The following is a 23918-nucleotide window of genomic DNA, read 5'->3' as shown; positions in this document are numbered from 1 at the left end:
CTACGTTCTTTAAAATTTAATTTTGATATCATTTTATCGTCTGTAACTCAAAATCAACATTTTATTCTCAAAATTCTTTCTTGAATTGTGGTTTCCTCTTTTCTCTCAAACTCAAAAGTCGGCCCTTAAACATATGTGGAACCCACTATTCAATTGCATGTGCCAATGAAATAATGTGTCAGCATCCAACAATCCAAAAATATTAAAATTGAATTTTATAGAGTAAAATGATGAAATTAACATAATTAAAGCGACGTGGAATGAATTTTGAGTTTTATAGAGTAAAATGACAACTTTTGACTTTTAAGGAGCAAAATGGGATCCAAAATCAAATTTTAGGGTGCAAAGTCGAGCAAATTTTGAGTTTTGGGAAATAAAATAACAATTTTTGAGTTAAATGGAGCAAAGTAAAATTAAAATCAAGTTTCAGGTGGCGTTGTTAAAAATAAGCCCAAGAGAAAAGTGTTTTTTCCTTGTGGACAAAATCATGGCAAAGACGTTTCAATTTTTCAAATGACAAAAAAATTAATTCAGACGAAGCGTTTTATAGGTTCCACCACTCTCCAGTGTTTCTCACCTATTTTTCCTTTTGTAACTACGCTCTCGATAACTAATAACTAGTTTTTTTTTTTTCCGCACACGCTCTCTTATATACAAGTGCATTTTCAATGAGTAATAATTAATTTTTCCTCAACTGCATTCTCGATAACTAATAACTAGTTTTTTTCCGCCACTCTCTCTTCATATACAAATGCATTCTAGATGACTAATAACTAATTTCTCCTCACATGCTCGCTTTCTCATGTGCAAGGCTTTTTCAATCACATTCCTTTTCATATTCAATTTCGTAAGCTAGGTTCAGTAGTGGAGCAATAATAGATTTTGTTAATTTAATTCGTATTTTAGCAAAAGAAAAGCGATTTTAGATAAAATAGTTTTAGATTCTAAAAGCACTTGAACCAATTATGTGTTTTTTTTCAAAAAACACTTTAAGTGTTTTTCCAAGATTCATTTGCATTTTTATTAAAAATTGGTTCTAAAAACAGTTTCAACAAAAAAAACTTTCAATCATTTTAAAAGCACAGCCAAACGAGCTCAAGATCATGACAAAAACTTCCCAAATTTTCAAAAGACGAAAAAAAGTAATTCACAAGACTCATTTTGTGGGCTCCGCCACTCGTTAGTGTTTCCCACCCACTTTTCCTTCTTTAACTGCATTCTCGATAACAAATAACTAGTTTTTTCGCATGCGCCTTCTCATATACAAGTGTTTCCCACCCGGTTTCCTTCTTTAACTACACTCTTGGTTTCCCTTTTTCAACTGCATTCTCAATAACCAATAACAAATTTTTTTGCATGCACTTTCCCATCTGCAAGTCCATTCTCAAAGACAAATAACTAGTTTATTCAGATACACGCTCTTCTGTCTGCAAGAGACTTTTTTTTCAATCAAACGCCCCTTTTAACATTCAATTTTGTAAGCTAATTTCAGTAATGGAGCAATAATTGAGTTTATCATTTAACTTATTCATTGCATTAATGATTGAGTTTATAAGCATTGTAGCCGGATTTTGTCGAAGTTTCAAGTTGAAGATAAGTTTTAAAATTTCAGGCTTTCACTTTAGACTTTATCTATTCAATATAATTAGTATCTTTTTCTTTTCTTTTTCCAAACCCCTATTAATTAGTTATATTATTTCTTTGTGGAAGTTTTGTTGCTCTCTTTACTAGAATTGCTTTTGGATCTAGTATAGAAATTAAATGAAGTTTCTTCAGAAATAAGTCTACAAATCTGAAAAGAAAGAAAACAAAAAATGAAATGAAGAGGAGATTGCTCAAACTATACGATGCTTCACTTGAAAACTTTTGAAAAATCATATCATTTCTATAAATGGTATATCATTTAAATTTTCGCCGAGGGCCTCAGGACCGGCCCTGTTCAGTAGTTCATGAGAATCAGATAGGTGGTGAGATGGCAAGGATATTGTGGGGAGAACAGAGGTAAATTAGCATTAAAGTTGCAACGGTTTGGTTTTGACCAAAAAATTAATCAGAATTTGCCGAGTATCATCTGGTCATAGTGTTGAGGGAGGTTCATCAAGGTTTTAAATATCACTTATACTGGCAGCAGTAAGCAAGTAAAAAGGTCACCAACCAGAAATAATACCTTTCGGTAAGCTCATAGTTCGCAAGGCATCCTCTGCATAGAAGAGGGTAGTTGGACCTTCCAATGTTCCCTTTTCCTTTTTGTTCATGGATGATATATTTGGACCGCTTTTTCTGGGTTGACACACTGGCCATGCTACCACACTGACATGATTTGGAAGCACGGGAACAAGCTCTGCATATTTAAGCTTCACAACAACCTTACTGCAAAAGGAAAATAACGTTCTTCAGGATGATGGAAACACATTTACTTTTGAGGATATATAATCATGCCTGCTACCAATATGACACTCAACCACACAAACTCATACAAGAACTCTAAAAGGGACTGGCAAGGAATATGAATACGCTGACATATAGTTACGAAGATGTTTGGCACATCAAAATATTATTCCACTGATACATAAATATCCAAAAAACAGAGTCTATGCAGGGGAACAAAAGCACCAACGAACCAAAATCAAGTTTGGAAAAGACAATTAAGTTGTAGGGAAGGGCAAAATGAATTTCTTTGATCTGATTCCCATATAACTCCTTGGCAAGCCTAACCTACACGACAATCAGTGAAGTTGTAACCAATTAAACAAATAGCTATAATGGAACAAAGCTACAGTACCCACCCATCCCCAATCCCGCGTCTCTAATTTGCACATCTCATCCAGCATATAGCTAGCTCTTCAACATTTGGCAAAAAGGCATTTAACCCAACCATATTTTAGTAAATACAAACTCATTTTTGTTTACATAAGCCAGCAGCATACTTGTTCCCTTCTGTCCACATAAGCCTGTAAAATCTCACCAATGTAATCTATAAGTTTCTGAAAGCACATCAAGGATAAATAATCAGAACAGGTACTACAATATTGAGTCAACAAGGCCAATGCACGAACCCAATCATACCATAGCATTGGAGGAAAGAAGACCATTTTCCACTTCTCGTATCGGCAAAAAGTACGGAATGTTGTGTTCAAGAACTGTCATCTTCTCAAGAAATGACTTACTCTCAAGCACACAATGGTATAAGTCACAAGTTCTCCTGCGTCAGATACAGATAAGTCAGAATCCCCACCGCTAAAGGCCAAAGTGATTGACCGCGTTACAGCCTTATAGCACATATTTATTCCCCAAAAAAGTATTTTTCTGTAACCTATATTGTTCAATGTGTTACATATTGGAGGCTGATCCAACTGTTACACCAATCTTGAACAAATAGAATTATCAACTATTAACCTTCAGTTTGCTTATGGAATATTTCACACGGCAGACAGTGATGTCAGATAGAACATGACCTTTTTTTAGATAGAAAAATGAGTCAAATGACATGATACCATACAAGACACATAAGATACTAACTAATTGAAAATCAATTACTTCACAGCATACCAGCATAAGATATCTCATAGAGTTTGCCAATTCTTGCCCCTTCCAAACAAGAAGTCACCTGCATTCAGGAAACTTCTCACCAAAACAATACTCAATAAGTTTATGAAATCAAGATTACCATATGTATATGCTACATCTATAACCAAATAATCTTGAATCCTGGCATCAATGTTTGTATTTATGTTCACTCTTAGTTAGAAACTGCATCTACAAGAAATTATTAAGACATGTGCAAAGAAGGCCTATTGACGCTCCGGTTCGAAGATGTGACTACGGGACAGAGGTTTAGGGCCTAAGGGGTAGAGGAAGACCTAGGAAAACTTTGGAAGAGACCCTAAGAAAAGACTTAGAGTACTTGGATCTAACGGAGGACATGACACAGAACCGAGCGCAATGGCGTTCTAGGATTCATATAGCCAACCCCACTTAGTGGGAAAAGGCTTTGTTGTTGTTGTTGTTGTATCTACAAGAAATTATTAAATTATCAGGAATGAGTGGACAACAATGCAGAGTTATTCTTTGACCAGAAAGACTACTTTGCTGGCATAGGGAGGATCCTCCTGTTAATGATTGAAACAAACTTCTCAAATTACCTTATTTCCGATTTTATACGTAATTCTTGGGGTAATTTGAGTGATTGAAATAAAGGCAAATTCTAACATCAAAAGTTTAAGCCCACAGTAATCTCAATCACTTTAGTGTTGAAAGGAACCATACCCGCTCTCTTATTGTAGCATGTCGTCCATCGTTCACCATCCAAATAATTCTCTACAAAAGATATATTTCAATTCTTAATCAAACCAGAAGATAAACCAAAGTCTTCTCATAAGTTAACCCAAACAATACACAACTCAGGGATGGACACATGTGAAGGCTCCCTTGGGCTGTAGCACAAGTTAGTTGTAGGAAGCCAAGCCGAAAATCATGCAATAGCCCACCTTACTAATTAATTGTGGTTTCAACCATTGTATGAGAAGTCTACACCAGCGTAACATCGTTTTAATTTTAAGAAATTCAGCCAACTATTCATCATATAAATGCAAAATAGAAGACCAAGTCCCAAAACAACCCAATAGACACAAGCTCTCTCATCTTCTCTGTTATCATAATATAAAAAACAAGAAAGTGTAAAGGAAGAAGAGTTTGGGGGTTGATTAATATGCTTGGTTGACAATAAGTAGTTCATTTTCATTCTTTTGTATATATTTATTTTTACTCAATACTCAAAAGGGTTACGCTTCAACGGGTCAAGACTTGCGCCTCACCTTAGAAAACATTAAAAGCTTTGCTTTTCACCTGCATTTTAAAACATTGATTAAAACTAAATTGTTGTCAAGTTTAATTTATTGTGAGGAGTTGCTCTATAGATTTAATTTTTTGGTTTAAATGCTACTGGAAATAAAAAAATAATTCTTTTGAGTGGTAGCCTTACAACAACAACAACAACAACAACAACAACAACAACAAAGCCTTTTCCCACTAAGTGGGGTCGGCTATATGAATCCTAGAACGCCATTGCGCTCGGTTTTGTGTCATGTCCTCCGTTAGATCCAAGTACTCAAGTCTTTTCTTAGGGTCTTTTCCAAAGTTTCCTAGGTCTTCCTCTACCCCTTCGGCCCCTTCGGCCCTGAACCTCTGTCCATTAGTCACATTTTCGAACCGGAACGTCAGTAGGCCTTCTTTGCACATGTCCAAACCACCGGAACCGATTTTCTCTCATATTTCCTTCAATTTTGGCTACTCCTACTTTACCTCGGATATCCTCATTCCCAATCTTATCCTTTCTCGTGTGCCCATACATCCCACGAAGCATCCTCATCTCCGCTACACCCATTTTGTGTACGTGTTGATGCTTCACCGCCCAACATTCTGTGCCATACAACATCGCTGGCCTTATTGCCGTCCTATAAAATTTTCCCTTGAGCTTCAGTGGCCTACGACGGTCACACAACACGCCGGATGCACTCTTACACTTCATCCATCTAGCTTGTATTCTATGGTTGAGATCTCCATCTAATTCTCCGTTCTCTTGCAAGATAGATCCTAGGTAGCGAAAACGGTCACTTTTTGTGATCTTCGCTAGATTGCTCCGGTCATTAGTGTGGATAAGTATATAAATGGATAGAGATAGGAAAGCAAACACAAGATGTACGTGGTTCACCCAGATTGGCTACGTCCACGGAATAGAGGAGTTCTCATTAATTGTGAAGGGTTTACACAAGTACATAGGTTCAAGCTCTCCTTTAGTGAGTACAAGTGAATGATTTAGTACAAATGACATTAGGAAATATTGTGGGAGAATGATCTCGTAACCACGAAACTTCTAAGTACCGGAGTGTGGTATCATCTTGACTTTCCTTATCTCGTAACCACGAAGCTTGATTCCAAGTGCTGACTGATTGCTCTCTTTCTCCTTGTCTTGCAGGTAAGAACAAGGCCAAAGGAAAAGACAGGGAAAAAGTATGATATGGGATACTCTTGCTTTTAACCCTGATGATATGAGATATTCTTGCTCTAGTATAGCTTGTTTACAGAGGTATTATTGGGGGGAAAGAAAGCTGAATATTTCGAAAGGCTTCGTTGGGAGTGCCCTCTCAGATAAGAGGAAGGGTTGAGCATTTTTGCAGGTCTGCCTGTCCGTTGGGGATGGAGGTCGACATATATAGGAGTCTCCCTAACATCAAGTAATAATGCTATTCCTTTACCCTGCTTGGTCATAGCACGGTAGTGGGAGCTGCCAGCTTCACAAGTTTTAACTCTGTCAGAGCACTTTAAAAAAGTGGTCTGTAGTATCTGAAAAGCTGATGTTGCGTGTGAAGATTACAGACAAACTTTATCCAAGGAGATCCAGCTCTTGAAGTTGGGAAAGTGGTGCCTCTTCGGTTTTCGAACAAGCAATCCTGTCGGGGATCTGGCTCTTGAGATTCGGAGAACGATGCCTCTTCGATTTTTGAGAAAGCAATCCTGCTGGGGGTCTGGCTCTCGAGATTCGAAAAGCGGTGTCTTCGATTTTTGAGAAAGTAATCATGTTGGGAGTCTGGTTCTCGAGATTCGGAGGGCGGTGCCTCTTCGATTTTGGAGCAAGCAATCTTGTTGGGAGTGTTTTCTCGAATGTGAGTAAAGGTTGGGCATGTTTGCTAGTCTACCTTGGCACGAAGCACAGAGGTTGACACACAGGGACTTTCCAATTATCCAGCAGTGGTACTGTTCCTTTACCCTCTCTTCGATTTTTGAGAAAGTAATCATGTTAGGAGTCTGGCTCTCGAGATTCGGAGGGCGGCGCCTCTTCGATTTTGGAGCAAGCAATCTTGTTGAGGGTGTTTTCTCGAATGTGAGTAAAGGTTGGGCATGTTTGCTAGTCTACCTTGCCACGAAGCACAGAGGTTGACACACAGGGACTTTCCAATTATCCAGCAGTGGTACTGTTCCTTTACCCTCTCTTCGATTTTTGAGAAAGTAATCATGTTGGGAGTCTGGCTCTCGAGAATCGGAGGGCGGTGCCTCTTCGATTTTGGAGCAAGCAATCTTGTTGGGAGTGTTTTCTCGAATGTGAGTAAAGGTTGGGCATGTTTGCTAGTCTACCTTGCCACGAAGCATAGAGGTTGACACACCGGGACTTTTCAATTATCCAGCAGTGGTACTGTTCCTTTACCATTGTGGGTAATAATATGGTAGCTACAAACAACAACAACAACAACAAAGCCTTTTCCCACTAAGTGGGGTCGGCTATATGAATCCTAGAACGCCATTGCGCTCATTTGTGTCATGTCCTCCGTTAAATCCAAGTACTCAAGTCTTTTCTTAGGGTCTTTTCCAAAGTTTCCTAGGTCTTCCTCTACCCCTTCGGCCCCTTCGGCCCTGAACCTCTGTCCATTAGTCACATTTTCGAACCGGAACGTCAGTAGGCCTTCTTTGCACATGTCCAAACCAACGGAACCGATTTTCTCTCATATTTCCTTCAATTTTGGCTACTCCTACTTTACCTCGGATATCCTCATTCCCAATCTTATCCTTTCTCGTGTGCCCATACATCCCACGAAGCATCCTCATCTCCGCTACACCCATTTTGTGTACGTGTTGATGCTTCACCGCCCAACATTCTGTGCCATACAACATCGCTGGCCTTATTGCCGTCCTATAAAATTTTCCCTTGAGCTTCAGTGGCCTACGACGGTCACACAACACGCCGGATGCACTCTTACACTTCATCCATCTAGCTTGTATTCTATGGTTGAGATCTCCATCTAATTCTCCGTTCTCTTGCAAGATAGATCCTAGGTAGCGAAAACGGTCACTTTTTGTGATCTTCGCTAGATTGCTCCAGTCATTAGTGTGGATAAGTATATAAATGGATAGAGATAGGAAAGCAAACACAAGATGTACGTGGTTCACCCAGATTGGCTACGTCCACGGAATAGAGGAGTTCTCATTAATTGTGAAGGGTTTACACAAGTACATAGGTTCAAGCTCTCCTTTAGTGAGTACAAGTGAATGATTTAGTACAAATGACTTTAGGAAATATTGTGGGAGAATGATCTCGTAACCACGAAACTTCTAAGTACCGGAGTGTGGTATCGTCTTGACTTTCCTTATCTCGTAACCACGAAGCTTGATTCCAAGTGCTGACTGATTGCTCTCTTTCTCCTTGTCTTGCAGGTAAGAACAAGGCCAAAGGAAAAGACAGGGAAAAAGTATGATATGGGATACTCTTGCTTTTAACCCTGATGATATGAGATATTCTTGCTCTAGTATAGCTTGTTTACAGAGGTATTATTGGGGGGAAAGAAAGCTGAATATTTCGAAAGGCTTCGTTGGGAGTGCCCTCTCAGATAAGAGGAAGGGTTGAGCATTTTTGCAGGTCTGCCTGTCCGTTGGGGATGGAGGTCGACATATATAGGAGTCTCCCTAACATCAAGTAATAATGCTATTCCTTTACCCTGCTTGGTCATAGCACGGTAGTGGGAGCTGCCAGCTTCACAAGTTTTAACTCTGTCAGAGCACTTTAAAAAAGTGGTCTGTAGTATCTGAAAAGCTGATGTTGCGTGTGAAGATTACAGACAAACTTTATCCAAGGAGATCCAGCTCTTGAAGTTGGGAAAGTGGTGCCTCTTCGGTTTTCGAACAAGCAATCCTGTCGGGGATCTGGCTCTTGAGATTCGGAGAACGATGCCTCTTCGATTTTTGAGAAAGCAATCCTGCTGGGGGTCTGGCTCTCGAGATTCGAAAAGCGGTGTCTTCGATTTTTGAGAAAGTAATCATGTTGGGAGTCTGGTTCTCGAGATTCGGAGGGCGGTGCCTCTTCGATTTTGGAGCAAGCAATCTTGTTGGGAGTGTTTTCTCGAATGTGAGTAAAGGTTGGGCATGTTTGCTAGTCTACCTTGCCACGAAGCACAGAGGTTGACACACAGGGACTTTCCAATTATCCAGCAGTGGTACTGTTCCTTTACCCTCTCTTCGATTTTTGAGAAAGTAATCATGTTAGGAGTCTGGCTCTCGAGATTCGGAGGGCGGCGCCTCTTCGATTTTGGAGCAAGCAATCTTGTTGAGGGTGTTTTCTCGAATGTGAGTAAAGGTTGGGCATGTTTGCTAGTCTACCTTGCCACGAAGCACAGAGGTTGACACACAGGGACTTTCCAATTATCCAGCAGTGGTACTGTTCCTTTACCCTCTCTTCGATTTTTGAGAAAGTAATCATGTTGGGAGTCTGGCTCTCGAGAATCGGAGGGCGGTGCCTCTTCGATTTTGGAGCAAGCAATCTTGTTGGGAGTGTTTTCTCGAATGTGAGTAAAGGTTGGGCATGTTTGCTAGTCTACCTTGCCACGAAGCATAGAGGTTGACACACCGGGACTTTTCAATTATCCAGCAGTGGTACTGTTCCTTTACCATTGTGGGTAATAATATGGTAGCTACAAACAACAACAACAACAACAAAGCCTTTTCCCACTAAGTGGGGTCGGCTATATGAATCCTAGAACGCCATTGCGCTCATTTGTGTCATGTCCTCCGTTAAATCCAAGTACTCAAGTCTTTTCTTAGGGTCTCTTCCAAAGTTTTCCTAGGTCTTCCTCTACTCCTTCGGCCCCGAACCTCTGTCCCGTAGTCACATTTTCGAACCGGAGCGTCAGTAGGCCTTCTTTGCACATGTCCAAACCACCGGAACCGATTTTCTCTCATATTTCCTTCAATTTTGGCTACTCCTACTTTACATCGGATATCCTAATTCCCAATCTTATCCTTTCTCGTGTGCCCATACATCCCACGAAGCATCCTCATCTCCGCTACACCCATTTTGTGTACGTTGATGCTTCACCGCCCAACATTCTGTGCCATACAACATCGCTGGCCTTATTGCCGTCCTATAAAATTTTCCCTTGAGCTTCAGTGGCCTACGACGGTCACACAACACGCCGGATGCACTCTTACACTTCATCCGTCCAGCTTGTATTCTATGGTTGAGATCTCCATCTAATTCTCCGTTCTCTTGCAAGATAGATCCTAGGTAGCGAAAACGATCACTTTTTGTGATCTTCGCTAGATTGCTCCGGTCATTAGTGTGGATATAAATGGATAGAGATAGGAAAGCAAACACAAGATGTACGTGGTTCACCCAGATTGGCTACGTCCACGGAATAGAGGAGTTCTCATTAATTGTGAAGGGTTTACACAAGTACATAGGTTCAAGCTCTCCTTTAGTGAGTACAAGTGAATGATTTAGTACAAATGACTTTAGGAAATATTGTGGGAGAATGATCTCGTAGCCACGAAACTTCTAAGTACCGGAGTGTGGTATCGTCTTGACTTGCCTTATCTGTCTCATAGGTAGATGTGGCATCTTCTCTGGAAGTACTCTTCCTCCATCCAGGGGTGGTATCTGTAACTGGTGGAGATGCACAAGGTAATGTATCAATTTCACTTGAAGCTTACTTGTAGTTTCATGCTTGGTCAAGCGAGATACAAACCATGTAGTAGGAGTCCCCCAAGTCGCCGAGCTGGGGGATCTGCTGAAAGAGGTGACAGACAAGGTAAGCAATCAGAGCTCTGGCTGATTGTTCACATTCTCCCTATCTTGCAGGCAGCATGAAGGATAAAGAGAAGAAAAATGAGGAGAGATGATATGGGATACTTTTGCTTTTGAAGAAGTAACTTTCCACAGGCTTATTCTTGAACTGGGCTGGAGGGTTTTCTGGTTTCCTCCAGAGTATAAGGCCGACTGAAGAATTTGAGGGTCAAAACAAGTCCATCAAATCTAGAGTACGTTCGACCCTGCTGATATGGGATACTTTTGCTTTTGATAGAGTAGTGGATGTATCGGCACGTGTGCTGTTACACTTGTCTCCACATGCTTCCTTGTATCCTTCTCACTTGCCCTATCTGTTCCTCAGGCAGATGCGGTATCTTCCCTGGAAGCATAAGATGTTGAAGATGAGTACTCGAGAGCAATGCCAGGTAAGTAATCAGGTAAGGGGTTCCAGGCAGTCAGTTCCTGGCTGGAAGCTTGATTCCAAGTGTTGACTGATTGCTCTCTTTCTCCTTGTCTTGCAGGTAAGAACAAGGTCAAAGGAAAAGACAGGGAAAAAGCATGATATGGGATACTCTTGCTTTTAACCCTAATGATATGAGATATTCTTGCTCTAGTATAGCTTGTTTACAGAGGTATTATCGGGGGAAAAGAAAGCTGAATATTTCGAAAGGCTTTGTTGGGAGTGCCCTCTCAGATAAGAGAAAGGGTTAAGCATTTTTGCAGGTCTGCCTGTCCGTTAGGGATGGAAGTCGACATATATAGGAGTCTCCCTAACATCAAGTAATAATGCTATTCCTTTACCCTGCTTGGTTATAGCACGGTAGTGGGAGCTGCCAGCTTCACATGTTTTAACTCTGTCAGAGCACTTTGAAAAAGTGGTTTGTGGTATCTGGAAAGATGATGTTGCGTGTGAAGATTACAGACCTGTCGGGGGTTTGGCTCTCGAGATTCGGAGAACGATGCCTCTTCGATTTTTGAGAAAGCAATCCTGCTGGGGGTCTGGCTCTCGAGATTCGGAGAGCGGTGTCTTTTCGATTTTTGAGAAAGTAATCATGTTGGGAGTCTGGCTCTCGAGATTCGGAGCGCCGTGCCTCTTCGATTTTGGAGCAAGCAATCTTGTTGGGAGTGTTTTCTCGAATGTGAGTAAAGGTTGGGCATGTTTGCTAGTCTACCTTGCCACGAAGCACAGAGGTTGACACACAGGGACTTTCCAATTATCCAGCAGTGGTACTGTTCCTTTACCCTCTCTTCGATTTTGAGAAAGTAATCATGTTGGGAGTCTGGCTCTCGAGATTCGGAGGGCGGTGCCTCTTCGATTTTGGAGCAAGCAATCTTGTTGGGAGTGTTTTCTTGAATGTGAGTAAAGGTTGGGCATGTTTGCTAGTCTACCTTGCCACGAAGCACAAAGGTTGACACACAGGGACTTTCCAATTATCCAGCAGTGGTACTGTTCCTTTACCCTCTCTTCGATTTTTGAGAAAGTAATCATGTTGGGAGTCTGGCTCTCGAGATTCGGAGGGCGGTGCCTCTTCGATTTTGGAGCAAGCAATCTTGTTAGGAGTGTTTTCTCGAATGTGAGTAAAGGTTGGGCATGTTTGCTAGTCTACCTTGCCACGAAGCACAGAGGTTGACACACCGGGACTTTCCAATTATCCAGCAGTGGTACTGTTCCTTTACCCTTGTGGGTAATAATATGGTAGCTAGACCTTCAAAATTTATGTGTCTAAACTTTGTTAGTGTTGTTTCTTTGCAATTCTTTTACCCTTCTTGGTCAGAGTGATGTAGTGGGAGCTGCAAGCTTCACGTGTCTCAACTTTGTCAGAGAACTTTGGCAAAGTTATCTGTGGTACCCATGAGCTACTGTTGCGTGTGGGGAGTGGGTGATTGAACAGTACGATTCATGTGCTTTTTACTTCGCCAAAAATCTTCGACAGAATGCCCATAATTTCCGCAAAGCTGAGTGTGCGTGTGACAGGTGCTGACAAGGCTGGAAAAGTAGGTGCCTCTTCGATTTCTGAAATCGGCCCTCGTGGTCTCTGAGCAGCCCAACTTTTGAGAAAGCAAGCCTCTTCGATTTCTGAGATCAGCCTTTGTGGTCTTTGAGCAGCCCAGCTTTTGAGAAAGCAAACACCTCTTCGATTTCTGAGATCGACCCTCGTGGTCTCTGAGCAGCCCAGCTTTTGAGAAAGCAAACGCCTCTTCGATTTCTGAGCAGGCGCCTCTTCGATTTCTGAAGCTTCGTCGAGTGCAGATTTTTATAGGGGCTGACATTAAGTTCCAAAGCACACTTGAATATCCACCAGTAGAAGCTCCATTCTTGCACTTCTAAGATCTTGATTTGTCCGACCTCTTCTCTCTTCAACACCTTTGAAAATGTCTGGCCCCTCCGACCGTCGTTTTGACTTGAACCTTGTTGAAGAGGCAGCCCCGCCTTCTCCAGACAACATATGGCGCCCATCCTTCGTCTCCCCTACTGGTCCTCTTACCGTTGGGGATTCCGTGATGAAGAATGATATGACCACTGCGGTAGTGGCCAGGAACCTTCTCACTCCCAAAGATAACAGACTACTTTCCAAACGGTCTGATGAGTTGTCTGTTAAGGATTCTCTGGCTCTCAGTGTTCAGTGTGCAGGTTCTGTGTCTAATATGGCCCAACGCCTATTTGCTCGAACCCGCCAAGTTGAATCATTGGCGGCTGAAGTGATGAGTCTCAAACAGGAGATTAGAGGGCTCAAGCATGAGAATAAACAGTTGCACCGGCTCGCACATGACTATGCTACAAACATGAAGAGGAAGCTTGACCAGATGAAGGAATCTGATGGTCAGGTTTTACTTGATCATCAGAGATTTGTGGGTTTGTTCCAAAGGCATTTATTGCCTTCGTCTTCTGGGGCTGTACCGCGTAATGAAGCTCCAAATGATCAATCTCTGATGCCTCCTCCTTCTAGGGTTTTGTCCAGTACTGAGGCTCCGAATGATCCCCCTCCGGTGCCTTCTCTTTCTGGGGCTCTACCGACTGCTGAGACTTCTCCTAAGCAACCTTTGTGAAGGCTCCCTCTTGTTTGTTTATTTTGACTCAAGTATATGTACATATTTGTAACTTATCGGGGATATCAATAAATAAGCTTTCCTTCATTTCAACGTATTGTGTTAAATACACCAAAGCCTTCTTCGCTAAGTTCTTTGAATTTTCTTTTGTTGAAGCTTGTATGTTGAAGCTTTGTGAGTGGAGCATATAGGTTGAGGTAGTGTTCCCTTAATTTCCCGAGTGAGGAAAACTTCTCGGTTGGAGACTTGGAAAATCCAAGTCACTGAGTGGGATCGGCTATATGAATCTTAGAACGCCATTGTGTTCTGTCCTGTGTCATGTCCTCCGTTAGATCCAAGTACTCTAAGTCTTTTCTTAGGGTCTCTTCCAAAGTTTTCCTAGGTCTTCCTCTGCCCCTTCGGCCCTGAACCTCTGTCCCATAGTCGCATCTTTTAATCGGAGCGTCAGTAGGCCTTCTTTGCACATGTCCAAACCACCGTAACCGATTTTCTCTCATCTTTCCTTCAATTTCGGCTACTCCTACTTTACCCCGGATATCCTCATTCCTAATCTTATCCTTTCTCGTGTGCCCACACATCCAACGAAGCATCCTCATCTCCGCTACACCCATTTTGTGTACGTGTTGATGCTTCACCGCCCAACATTCTGTGCCATACAGCATCGCCGGCCTTATTGCCGTCCTATAAAATTTTCCCTTGAGCTTCAGTGGCATACGGCGGTCACACAACACGCCGGATGCACTCTTCCATTTCATCCATCCAGCTTGTATTCTATGGTTGAGATCTCCATCTAATTCTCCGTTCTTTTGCAAGATAGATCCTAGGTAACGAAAACGGTCGCTCTTTGGTATTTCTTGATCTCCGATCCTCACCCCTAACTCGTTTTGGCCTCCATTTGCACTGAACTTGCACTCCATATATTCTGTCTTTGATCGGCTTAGGCGAAGACCTTTAGATTCCAACACTTCTCTCCAAAGGTTAAGCTTTGCATTTACCCCTTCCTGAGTTTCATCTATCAACACTATATCGTCTGCGAAAAGCATACACCAAGGAATATCACCTTGAATATGTCCTGTTAACTCATCCATTACCAACGCAAAAAGGTAAGGACTTAAGGATGAGCCTTGATGTAATCCTACAGTTATGGGAAAGCTTTCGGTTTGTCCTTCATGAGTTCTTACGGCAGTCTTTGCTCCTTCATACATATCCTGTATAGCTTGGATATATACTACTCGTACTCCTTTCTTCTCTAAAATCCTCCAAAGAATGTCTCTTGGGACCCTATCATACGCTTTTTCCAAATCTATAAAGACCATGTGTAAATCCTTTTTCCCATCTCTATATCTTTCCATCAATCTTCGTAGGAGATAGATTGCCTCCATGGTTGAGCGCCCTGGCATGAACCCGAATTGGTTGTCCGAAACCCGTGTCTCTTGCCTCAATCTATGCTCAATGACTCTCTCCCAGAGCTTCATTGTATGACTCATTAGCTTAATTCCCCTATAGTTCATGCAATTTTGTACATCGCCCTTATTCTTGTAGATAGGCACCAAAGTGCTCATTCGCCACTCATTCGGCATCTTCTTCGTTTTCAAAATCCTATTGAAAAGCTCAGTGAGCCATGTTATACCTGTCTCTCCCAAAACTTTCCACACTTCGATTGGTATATCGTCTGGGCCTACTGCTTTTCTATGCTTCATCTTCTTCAAAGCTACACCCATTTCTTCCTTCCGGATTCTACGATAAAAAGAGTATTTTCTACACTCTTCTGAGTTACTCAACTCCCCTAAAGAAGCACTCCTTTCATGTCCTTCATTGAAAAGATTATGAAAATAACCTTTCCATCTGTCTTTAACCGCGTTCTCCGTAGCAAGAACCTTTCCATCCTCATCCTTGATGCACCTCACTTGGTTTAGGTCCTTTGTCTTCTTTTCCCTTGCTCTAGCTAGTTTATAGATATCCAACTCTCCTTCTTTGGTATCTAGTCGCTTATACATATCGTCATAAGCCGCTAACTTAGCTTCTCTCACAGCTTTCTTCGCCTCTTGCTTCGCTTTTCTATACCTTTCACCATTTTCATCGGTCCTATCCTTGTATAAGGCTTTACAACATTCCTTCTTAGCCTTCACCTTTGCTTGTACCTCCTCATTCCACCACCAAGATTCCTTTTGGTGTGGGGCAAAGCCCTTGGACTCTCCTAATACCTCTTTTGCTACTTTGCGGATACAACTAGCCATGGAATCCCACATTTGGTTAGCTTCCCCCTCTCTATCCCACACACACTGGGTGATTACTTTCTCTTTGAAAATGGCTTGTTTTTCTTCTTTTAGATTCCACCATCTAGTCATTGGGCACTTCCAAGTCTTGTTCTTTTTTCTCACTCTTTTGATATGTACATCCATCACCAACAAGCGATGTTGATTAGTCACGCTCTCTCCTGGTATAACTTTGCAATCCTTACAAGTTATACGATCCCCTTTCCTCATTAGAAGAAAATCTATTTGTGTTTTTGACGACCCACTCTTGTAGGTAATCACATGTTCTTCTCTCTTCTTAAAGAAGGTGTTGGCTAAGAAGAGATCATATGCCATTGCAAAATCCAAGATAGCTTCCCCATCCTCGTTTCTCTCCCCAAAACCATGGCCACCATGAAAACCTCCATAGTTGCCTGTCTCCCTGCCCACGTGTCCATTTAAATCTCCTCCTATAAATAACTTCTCCGTCTGAGCAATTCCTTGCACCAAGTCTCCAAGGTCTTCCCAAAATTTCTCCTTCGAACTCGTATCCAACCCTACTTGAGGTGCGTACGCACTAATCACATTGATAAGTTCTTGTCCTATTACAATCTTGATTGCCATGATTCTATCTCCTACCCTCTTGACATCTACAACATCTTGTGTCAAGGTCTTGTCCACGATGATGCCAACACCGTTTCTCGTTCTATTTGTGCCCGAATACCATAGTTTAAACGCTGAGTTTTCTAGATCCTTTGCCTTACGACCAACCCACTTAGTTTCTTGTAGGCACATAATATTTATCCTTCTCCTCACCATAACTTCTACTACTTCCATAGATTTTCCCGTCAAGGTTCCTATATTCCACGTTCCTAAACGCATTTTGCTCTCTTGAACTCTACCCTTCTGTCCTAGCTTCTTCACCCTTCCCCGTCCAATAGGATCAAAGTACTTCTTTTGTGTGTCCCGTGTAAAGTTGATAGGAGCATATGCTCCCAAACAACTTTGAGTGGAGTCGTTCGAAAAGAAGTTTCTATAGCCCCCTTGCTCATTTAACACTGTATCCGGGTGCCGATGGAGATACAGCGACCCTTGCTCACTTATCACTGTGCTCAGGCCACACAGCGCGCCACTTACGGGTGACGCCCTAGCTTTAGCGCGATTTCGTTCTGGATTCATTTTCATAAGGATTCGACGTGATCATGGAGTGCCGGCTGTCGACTACCTGACGCCCTCCCCCTCCTCCTTTATCCGGGCTTGGGACCGGCAATGTAAGATAAACTTACACGGCGGAGTTAATAATATGGTAGCTAGACCTTCAAAATTTATGTGTCTAAACTTTGTTAGTGTTGTTTCTTTGCTATTCTTTTACCCTTCTTGGTCAGAGCGATGTAGTGGGAGCTGCAAGCTTCACGTGTCTCAACTTTGTCAGAGAACTTTGGCAAAGTAATATGTGGTACCCTTGAGCTACTGTTGCGTGTGGGAAGTGGGTGATTGAACAGTACGATTCATGTGCTTTCTACTACGCCAGAAATCTTCGACAGAATGCCCATAATTTCCGCAAAGCTGAGTGTGCGTGTGACAGGTGCTGACAAGGCTGGAAAAGTAGTGCCTCTTCGATTTCTGAGATCGGCCCTCGTGGTCTCTGAGCAGCCCAACTTTTGAGAAAGCAAGCCTCTTCGATTTCTGAGATCGGCCTTCGTGGTCTTTGAGCAGCCCAGCTTTTGAGAAAGCAAACGCCTCTTCGATTTCTGAGATCGACCCTCGTGGTCTCTGACTAGCCCAGCTTTTGAGAAAGCAAACGCCTCTTCGATTTCTGAACAGGCGCCTCTTCGATTTCTGAAGCTTCGTCGAGTGCAGATTTTTATAAGGGCTGACATTAAGTTCCAAAGCACACTTGAATATCCACCAGTAGAAGCTCCATTCTTGCACTTCTAAGATCTTGATTTGTCCGACCTCTTCTCTCTTCAACACCTTTGAAAATGTCTGGCCCCTCCGACCGTCGTTTTGACTTGAACCTTGTTGAAGAGGCAGCCCCGCCTTCTCCAGACAACATATGGCGCCCATCCTTCGTCTCCCCTACTGGTCCTCTTACCGTTGGGGATTCCGTGATGAAGAATGATATGACCGCTACGGTAGTGGCCAGGAACCTTCTCACTTCCAAAGATAACAGACTACTTTCCAAACGGTGTGATGAGTTGGCTGTTAAGGATTCTCTGGCTCTTAGTGTTCAGTGTGCAGGTTCTGTGTCTAATATGGCCCAACGCCTATTTGCTCGAACCCACCAAGTTGAATCATTGGCAGCTGAAGTGATGAGTCTCAAACAGGAGATTAGAGGGCTCAAGCATGAGAATAAACAGTTGCACAGGCTCGCACATGACTATGCTACAAACATGAAGAGGAAGCTTGACCAGATGAAGGAATCTGATGGTCAGGTTTTACTTGATCATCAGAGATTTGTGGGTTTGTTCCAAAGGCATTTATTGCCTTCGTCTTCTGGGGCTGTACTGCGTAATGAAACTCCAAATGATCAACCTCTGATGCCTCCTCCTTCTAGGGTTCTGTCCAGTACTGAGGCTCCGAATGATCCCCCTCCGGTGCCTTCTCTTTCTGTAGCTCTACCGACTGCTGAGACTTCTCCTAAGCAACCTTTGTGAAGGCTCCCTCTTGTTTGTTTATTTTGACTCAAGTATATGTACATATTTGTAACTTATCGAGGATATCAATAAATAAGCTTTCCTTCATTTCAACGTATTGTGTTAAATACACCAAAGTCTTCTTCGCTAAGTTCTTTGAATTTTCTTTTGTTGAAGCTTGTATGTTGAAGCTTTGTGAGTAGAGCATGTAGGTTGAGGTAATGTTCCCTTAATTTCCTGAGTGAGGAAAACTTCTCGGTTGGAGACTTGGAAAATCCATGTCACTGAGTGGGATCGGCTATATGAATCTTAGAACGCCATTGTGTTCTGTCCTGTGTCATGTCCTCCGTTAGATCCAAGTACTCTAAGTCTTTTCTTAGGGTCTCTTCCAAAGTTTTCCTAGGTCTTCCTCTACCCCTTCGGCCCTGAACCTCTGCCCCATAGTCGCATCTTCTAATCGGAGCGTCAGTAGGCCTTCTTTGCACATGTCCAAACCACCGTAACCGATTTTCTCTCATCTTTCCTTCAATTTCGGCTACTCCTACTTTACCCCGGATATCCTCATTCCTAATCTTATCTTTTCTCGTGTGCCCACACATCCAACGAAGCATCCTTATCTCCGCTACACCCATTTTGTGTATGTGTTGATGCTTCACCGCCCAACATTCTGTGCCATACAGCATCGCCGGCCTTATTGCCGTCCTATAAAATTTTCCCTTGAGCTTTAGTGGCATACGACGGTCACACAACACGCCGGATGCACTCTTCCACTTCATCCATCCAGCTTGTATTCTATGGTTGAGATCTCCATCTAATTCTCCGTTCTTTTGCAAGATAGATCCTAGGTAACGAAAACGGTCGCTCTTTGGTATTTCTTGATCTCCGATCCTCACCCCTAACTCGTTTTGGCCTCCATTTGCACTGAACTTGCACTCCATATATTCTCTCTTTGATCGGCTTAAGCGAAGACCTTTAGATTCCAACACTTCTCTCCAAAGGTTAAGCTTTGCATTTACCCCTTCCTGAGTTTCATCTATCAACACTATATCGTCTGCGAAAAGCATACACCAAGGAATATCATCTTGAATATGTCCTGTTAACTCATCCATTACCAACGCAAAAAGGTAAGGACTTAAGGATGAGCCTTGATGTAATCCTACAGTTATGGGAAAGCTTTCGGTTTGTCCTTCATGAGTTCTTACGGCAGTCTTTGCTCCTTCATACATATCCTGTATAGCTTGGATATATGCTACTCGTACTCCTTTCTTCTCTAAAATCCTCCAAAGAATATCTCTTGGGACCCTATCATACGCTTTTTCCAAATCTATAAAGACCATGTGTAAATCCTTTTTCTCATCTCTATATCTTTCCATCAATCTTCGTAAGAGATAGATTGCCTCCATGGTTGAGCGCCCTGGCATGAACCCAAATTGGTTGTCCGAAACCCGTGTCTCGTGCCTCAATCTATGCTCAATGACTCTCTCCCAGAGCTTCATTGTATGACTCATTAGCTTAATACCCCTATAGTTCATGCAATTTTGTACATCGCCCTTAATGAATAGGAAAACTTGGAAAAAAAACATTCAGAATATTCGATGAGTTATATTGTTTAATTCTAGCTTAATATCACAACAGTTAATTATAAATTCAGCTTAAGTTATCCATTAGAACCATAACTTTGAGCAATACAGTAGTTCCAACACAGGTGAGCCATCAAGACAGCAAACTAATTTGTCCCTTGTGGGACTGGGGACATGACAGTCTTCCCCTTTAGTCACTGGTATCCTCATCAAGAGAAGGTTCAATCACACTCACAAAGTTAGCCATGACAGGCTTTTGGTTAACATAAAATACCACAACCCGATAGTGATTGGGTTCCTTAGACATGTATATACCAAGGATCCACAGTGCACAAATGATGGACTTGAGGTATCACACCAGTACACCACAGATGTGCCTTAGAAACCCGTGGGGAAAAGATAAAGTAACTTGACATGATGCAAAGCTAGATTCTACTGATTACAATTACAATTGAAATGAAGCATTAAACGCAACACTTTTTCAAAGATACCTTGAGTTTGTGAAGCCCGTGCATCTTCAAATTCCTTCTGTAGACGCTCATAAATTATCTTGTTGGCATCCCTGTTAAAACAATAGAATCATAAAGGCATTAGTAGTAGTAATATACAAGTCCATCAACAATTATGATACTATTTCTGTTATGTATCAACATGTTTACAGGCATGACCAAGATACACAAACCAAACACATACTGAAATACAAGGTGCGAAGCACAACAGCACAATTAGCAGAAAATGCATGACCAAGATATACACGCCAAATACATGAAAATAAAAGGTGCTCTGCAATGTACAATTACAGTAGTCTAACTGGAATAATGCTGAACAAGGGCTCCTTTTTCTTTGGAGGCACTCGGGCACATACATAAAATCGTCTTCAAATGCTGAGATATTTTATTAAGGCGCATATCCACATTTTCATAAATAAATAAACAAAGAAAAGTGCACTTGCCGAGTATTTTATTTTCACTGGTGTATTTAATGTGTAAGCATGTATGTACGTATGCATGTGTCTGCATATATATGTATGCACATATATCCTCACACATACAAGATAAATAGTACTAAACCTATTTGCAAAAAGATTAGACAACCCCTTTACTACAAAGTCAGTTAAGACATCTTTAACATTTAATCACAAGAAGCCCTACAACCATAATGCGGGTTTTTTATAATATTCAGAAGGCTGAAACTTTTTATTCAAGTTTGAAATGGCCCAAATGGGTGCTTAAAATCACGTATCATTCATCATATTCATACCTACCATTTTATTATACTAGACAAATTCTTCTGGATATTTCAAGAACACAAAATTGAATTACCAATTCCAGAATCCACAAGTATCTCATTGTCCCAAATTCACAAAAGGCATAGGACACCATCAGGTTATTCAGAAAACTTGTTAGTCTTTTTCGGAAGGTTATTCGGAAATTCACTGACATATGAATCACAATCAAATACACTCAAAATGGAAAGATATGAAGAAACAATGCTACGCACATTTTTTAGATAATCAAGGAACAACTGAACTCCATTTGGGTGAGGCCAAAGCATCTAAAATGCCTGCATTTATAAACATAGACATACAATAAGAATTCTAAGTAGATTTGTTACTTCCTTCTTCCACTCTTTGATGATATTCCTTTTTCCTATTTCGTTGCACACATACTCTCTAAATACGATTTAGTAAGTGAAGCTCTAGGAAAGCAGGTATGAGAAAGAAAAGGAAAACAAAGGAAACAAAGTTTACAAAAACCATGAATCATTGAGCCTAAAGGAGCGTCGCCAAAATAGGCCTTGTATTTGAAGTCACTCAAAATTATTTCTCAAAATACAAGCACTCCATAATATTTGAAAGCGAGAACAGTTCCATAAAATTATACTATGATCTCAAAATAACCAAAAACATGGTGAATGAAGACTTAACAATTGCTCCACGAATACTTTACCTAGAAAGACGCTCTGCTAACTCGCTATGCCTTTGGAGAACATTTGTCCCTGTCAAGCACAAGAAAAGCTTCGATGGTTTCACAACAAGCAACAATTCTTGTGAACATTTGTATAAAAGAACAAGGACGAATAAATATGAATACGAAAAATGTTGCTTACATCAAACTCGTATGGGGTCTAACGAAATATCTTCGTCTTGCATATAACTCTGTTACAAAACAACACAAAAGTATAAACTTTGTGACAAAAACATACAAAACACCAAAGCACTAATAAGTAACAACAATTTTACTGTGCCAATCACAAAAAAAAAAAAAACACTTCAATTAACTAAAAAAAAAATTGAAATTTAAAAATAACACACTGCAAAAAAAATTAAAAGAGATAATAACTATTACCATTTCGCCCATTAGGGTATAGGAACGTCCTCTGCGATTCAAATTGCTGCATTATTTAACAGAAATGGTGAAGGAATTCATATAAAATATGAAGTAAGAAATCGAAAAATCCAATCAATTTCTCAGCAAAAGTAACAAATTACAGTAAAGTTAAATGGAGAAATAAAAACGGAAAAACTGACCCTCCGAGATACGCCATCTTCCTCGGTCTCCGCTTCAAAAGCTCTTCTGCATCGTCGCTGTAACCCATTCCTCACAGAAGAGAGAGAAGAAGCAGCTCTGATTGGGTCGGACTAACCCGGAATCAAAAAAATTAGGGGTTTGTTGAAAGCGGTTTAAAAATACTCGACTCGAACCCGAGAATAAAGTCGGGTAACGAACTGGGCAGCCAAGTTAAACTTCCATATCCTTCGCTCGCAGACATGGCCGCTGCGAAATTCACCTTATTTTCTTACCTCCGTTTAAAGAAAATATAAATATTTTCTCAAAAAAAAAACATTTTTGTTTTGTCGAAAGGTAGAATATATAAATATGTTTTTTTGTTCAAAACTAAGTTTTCTTTTCTAAAAGGAAAAATATCCAATCCTATTGGATTAGGAATGTGATTGTTTAAATTTTATCATATCTGGATATTCTTGTGGAATTATGTCATATCTCTTAGACTAAATATTATCTTATTAGGGTTGTAATCCTATTAGGGTAAGGATTTGATCTTTCCTACCATTATAAATAAAGACACAATGTGGTGAGATAATACACATCTTACAATTACGCATCTCTCTATTTCCCTCTACTATGTCACACCCCTCTATCTATCCTTTGTATGATTTAGTAAATTAGGCTTATAACACATTATCAGCACGTTATTGACGTTGCGCTAAAGAGATTTTATTTTTCAATTAGGGGAGTATTACGTTTTAATCATTTTTTATGATTAATTTATTATTTTATTGAATTGATTTACATGCTATTAATTCAATTTAATTTTTCTTTGTTGAACGTGATACAATGCATTAGAGATGCAATTTTGGCTTTCAGGGAAGGATCTTCTACAAATTCAAAGGCTCTTTTATTTTCTGCCAATTAGGTTCTTTTAAAATAAATTAAGATATTTGAAACGACCACGAAGCATGAAAACATTCCCATGATGCATGAACCCCTATATTTATATTTTCCTTCCTTTATATATATTGCATATGTTTTCATATAATTATCAATATATATATACACACACACATTCATGCATTACATAATTATAAAACGCTATGTGAAATTTGTGAGTCAAAGAATTGAAAGAAAATAAAAGCAAGTTTGGGTTTTTCCAAACCCTAGAAATTAGAAGAAAAAAAAAGAAAAAATATATAGGCTTGCTGCACGTATGACAAACCAGGCCAAACATCTAGGTTCTTCATGATTGGGCATGCAGCCTCAATTCGTGCCAGCCTCATAAGAAGCCAACTTTGCTGGGCTTCTGCCTTCAGCCCATACTCGGCCTGCTTCCC

The 23918-nt window shown here is 40.9% G+C and overlaps 1 protein-coding gene across 9 annotated transcripts; it reads right to left on the bottom strand.

The window, feature by feature from the left end:
* Nucleotides 1–1733: 1733 nt before the first annotated feature.
* Nucleotides 1734–22849, bottom strand: LOC103424849 (uncharacterized). 9 transcript variants are annotated; one of them, XM_070826451.1, is made up of 11 exons: nucleotides 22599–22849; nucleotides 22417–22462; nucleotides 22178–22226; nucleotides 22018–22066; nucleotides 20560–20630; nucleotides 4267–4317; nucleotides 3550–3607; nucleotides 3067–3202; nucleotides 2928–2951; nucleotides 2152–2370; nucleotides 1734–1885 (listed from the first exon to the last, which is right to left on the bottom strand). In XM_070826451.1, coding segments are annotated over exons 8-11 (270 nt in total). In that variant the 5' UTR covers nucleotides 3093–3202; nucleotides 3550–3607; nucleotides 4267–4317; nucleotides 20560–20630; nucleotides 22018–22066; nucleotides 22178–22226; nucleotides 22417–22462; nucleotides 22599–22849; the 3' UTR covers nucleotides 1734–1884. The 9 variants fall into 9 exon arrangements, 1 of the variants encoding a protein (XP_070682552.1); XR_011583444.1 differs by lacking the exon at nucleotides 2928–2951; XR_011583447.1 differs by lacking the exons at nucleotides 1734–1885; nucleotides 2928–2951 and adding an exon at nucleotides 21569–21631 and having other exon boundaries at nucleotides 1985–2370; nucleotides 22599–22830.
* Between the last annotated feature and the right edge of the window lie 1069 nt (nucleotides 22850–23918).

Source organism: Malus domestica, chromosome 08 (assembly GCF_042453785.1).
Source record: "Malus domestica chromosome 08, GDT2T_hap1".
Lineage (NCBI taxonomy): Eukaryota > Viridiplantae > Streptophyta > Magnoliopsida > Rosales > Rosaceae > Malus > Malus domestica.
This window is presented reverse-complemented; position numbering and strand designations above follow the sequence as displayed.

Excerpts from the sequence above, each read along its gene's own strand:
- LOC103424849 (XM_070826451.1), bottom strand. The coding sequence starts at position 3,092 with ATGGTCTTCTTTCCTCCAATGCTATG. Across the intron at positions 2,952-3,066 it reads TTCTTTCCTCCAATGCTATG|GCTTATGTGGACAGAAGGGA; the intron begins GTATGATTGGGT and ends GAGATTTTACAG. Across the intron at positions 2,371-2,927 it reads ATGTGGACAGAAGGGAACAA|TAAGGTTGTTGTGAAGCTTA; the intron begins GTATGCTGCTGG and ends TTCCTTTTGCAG.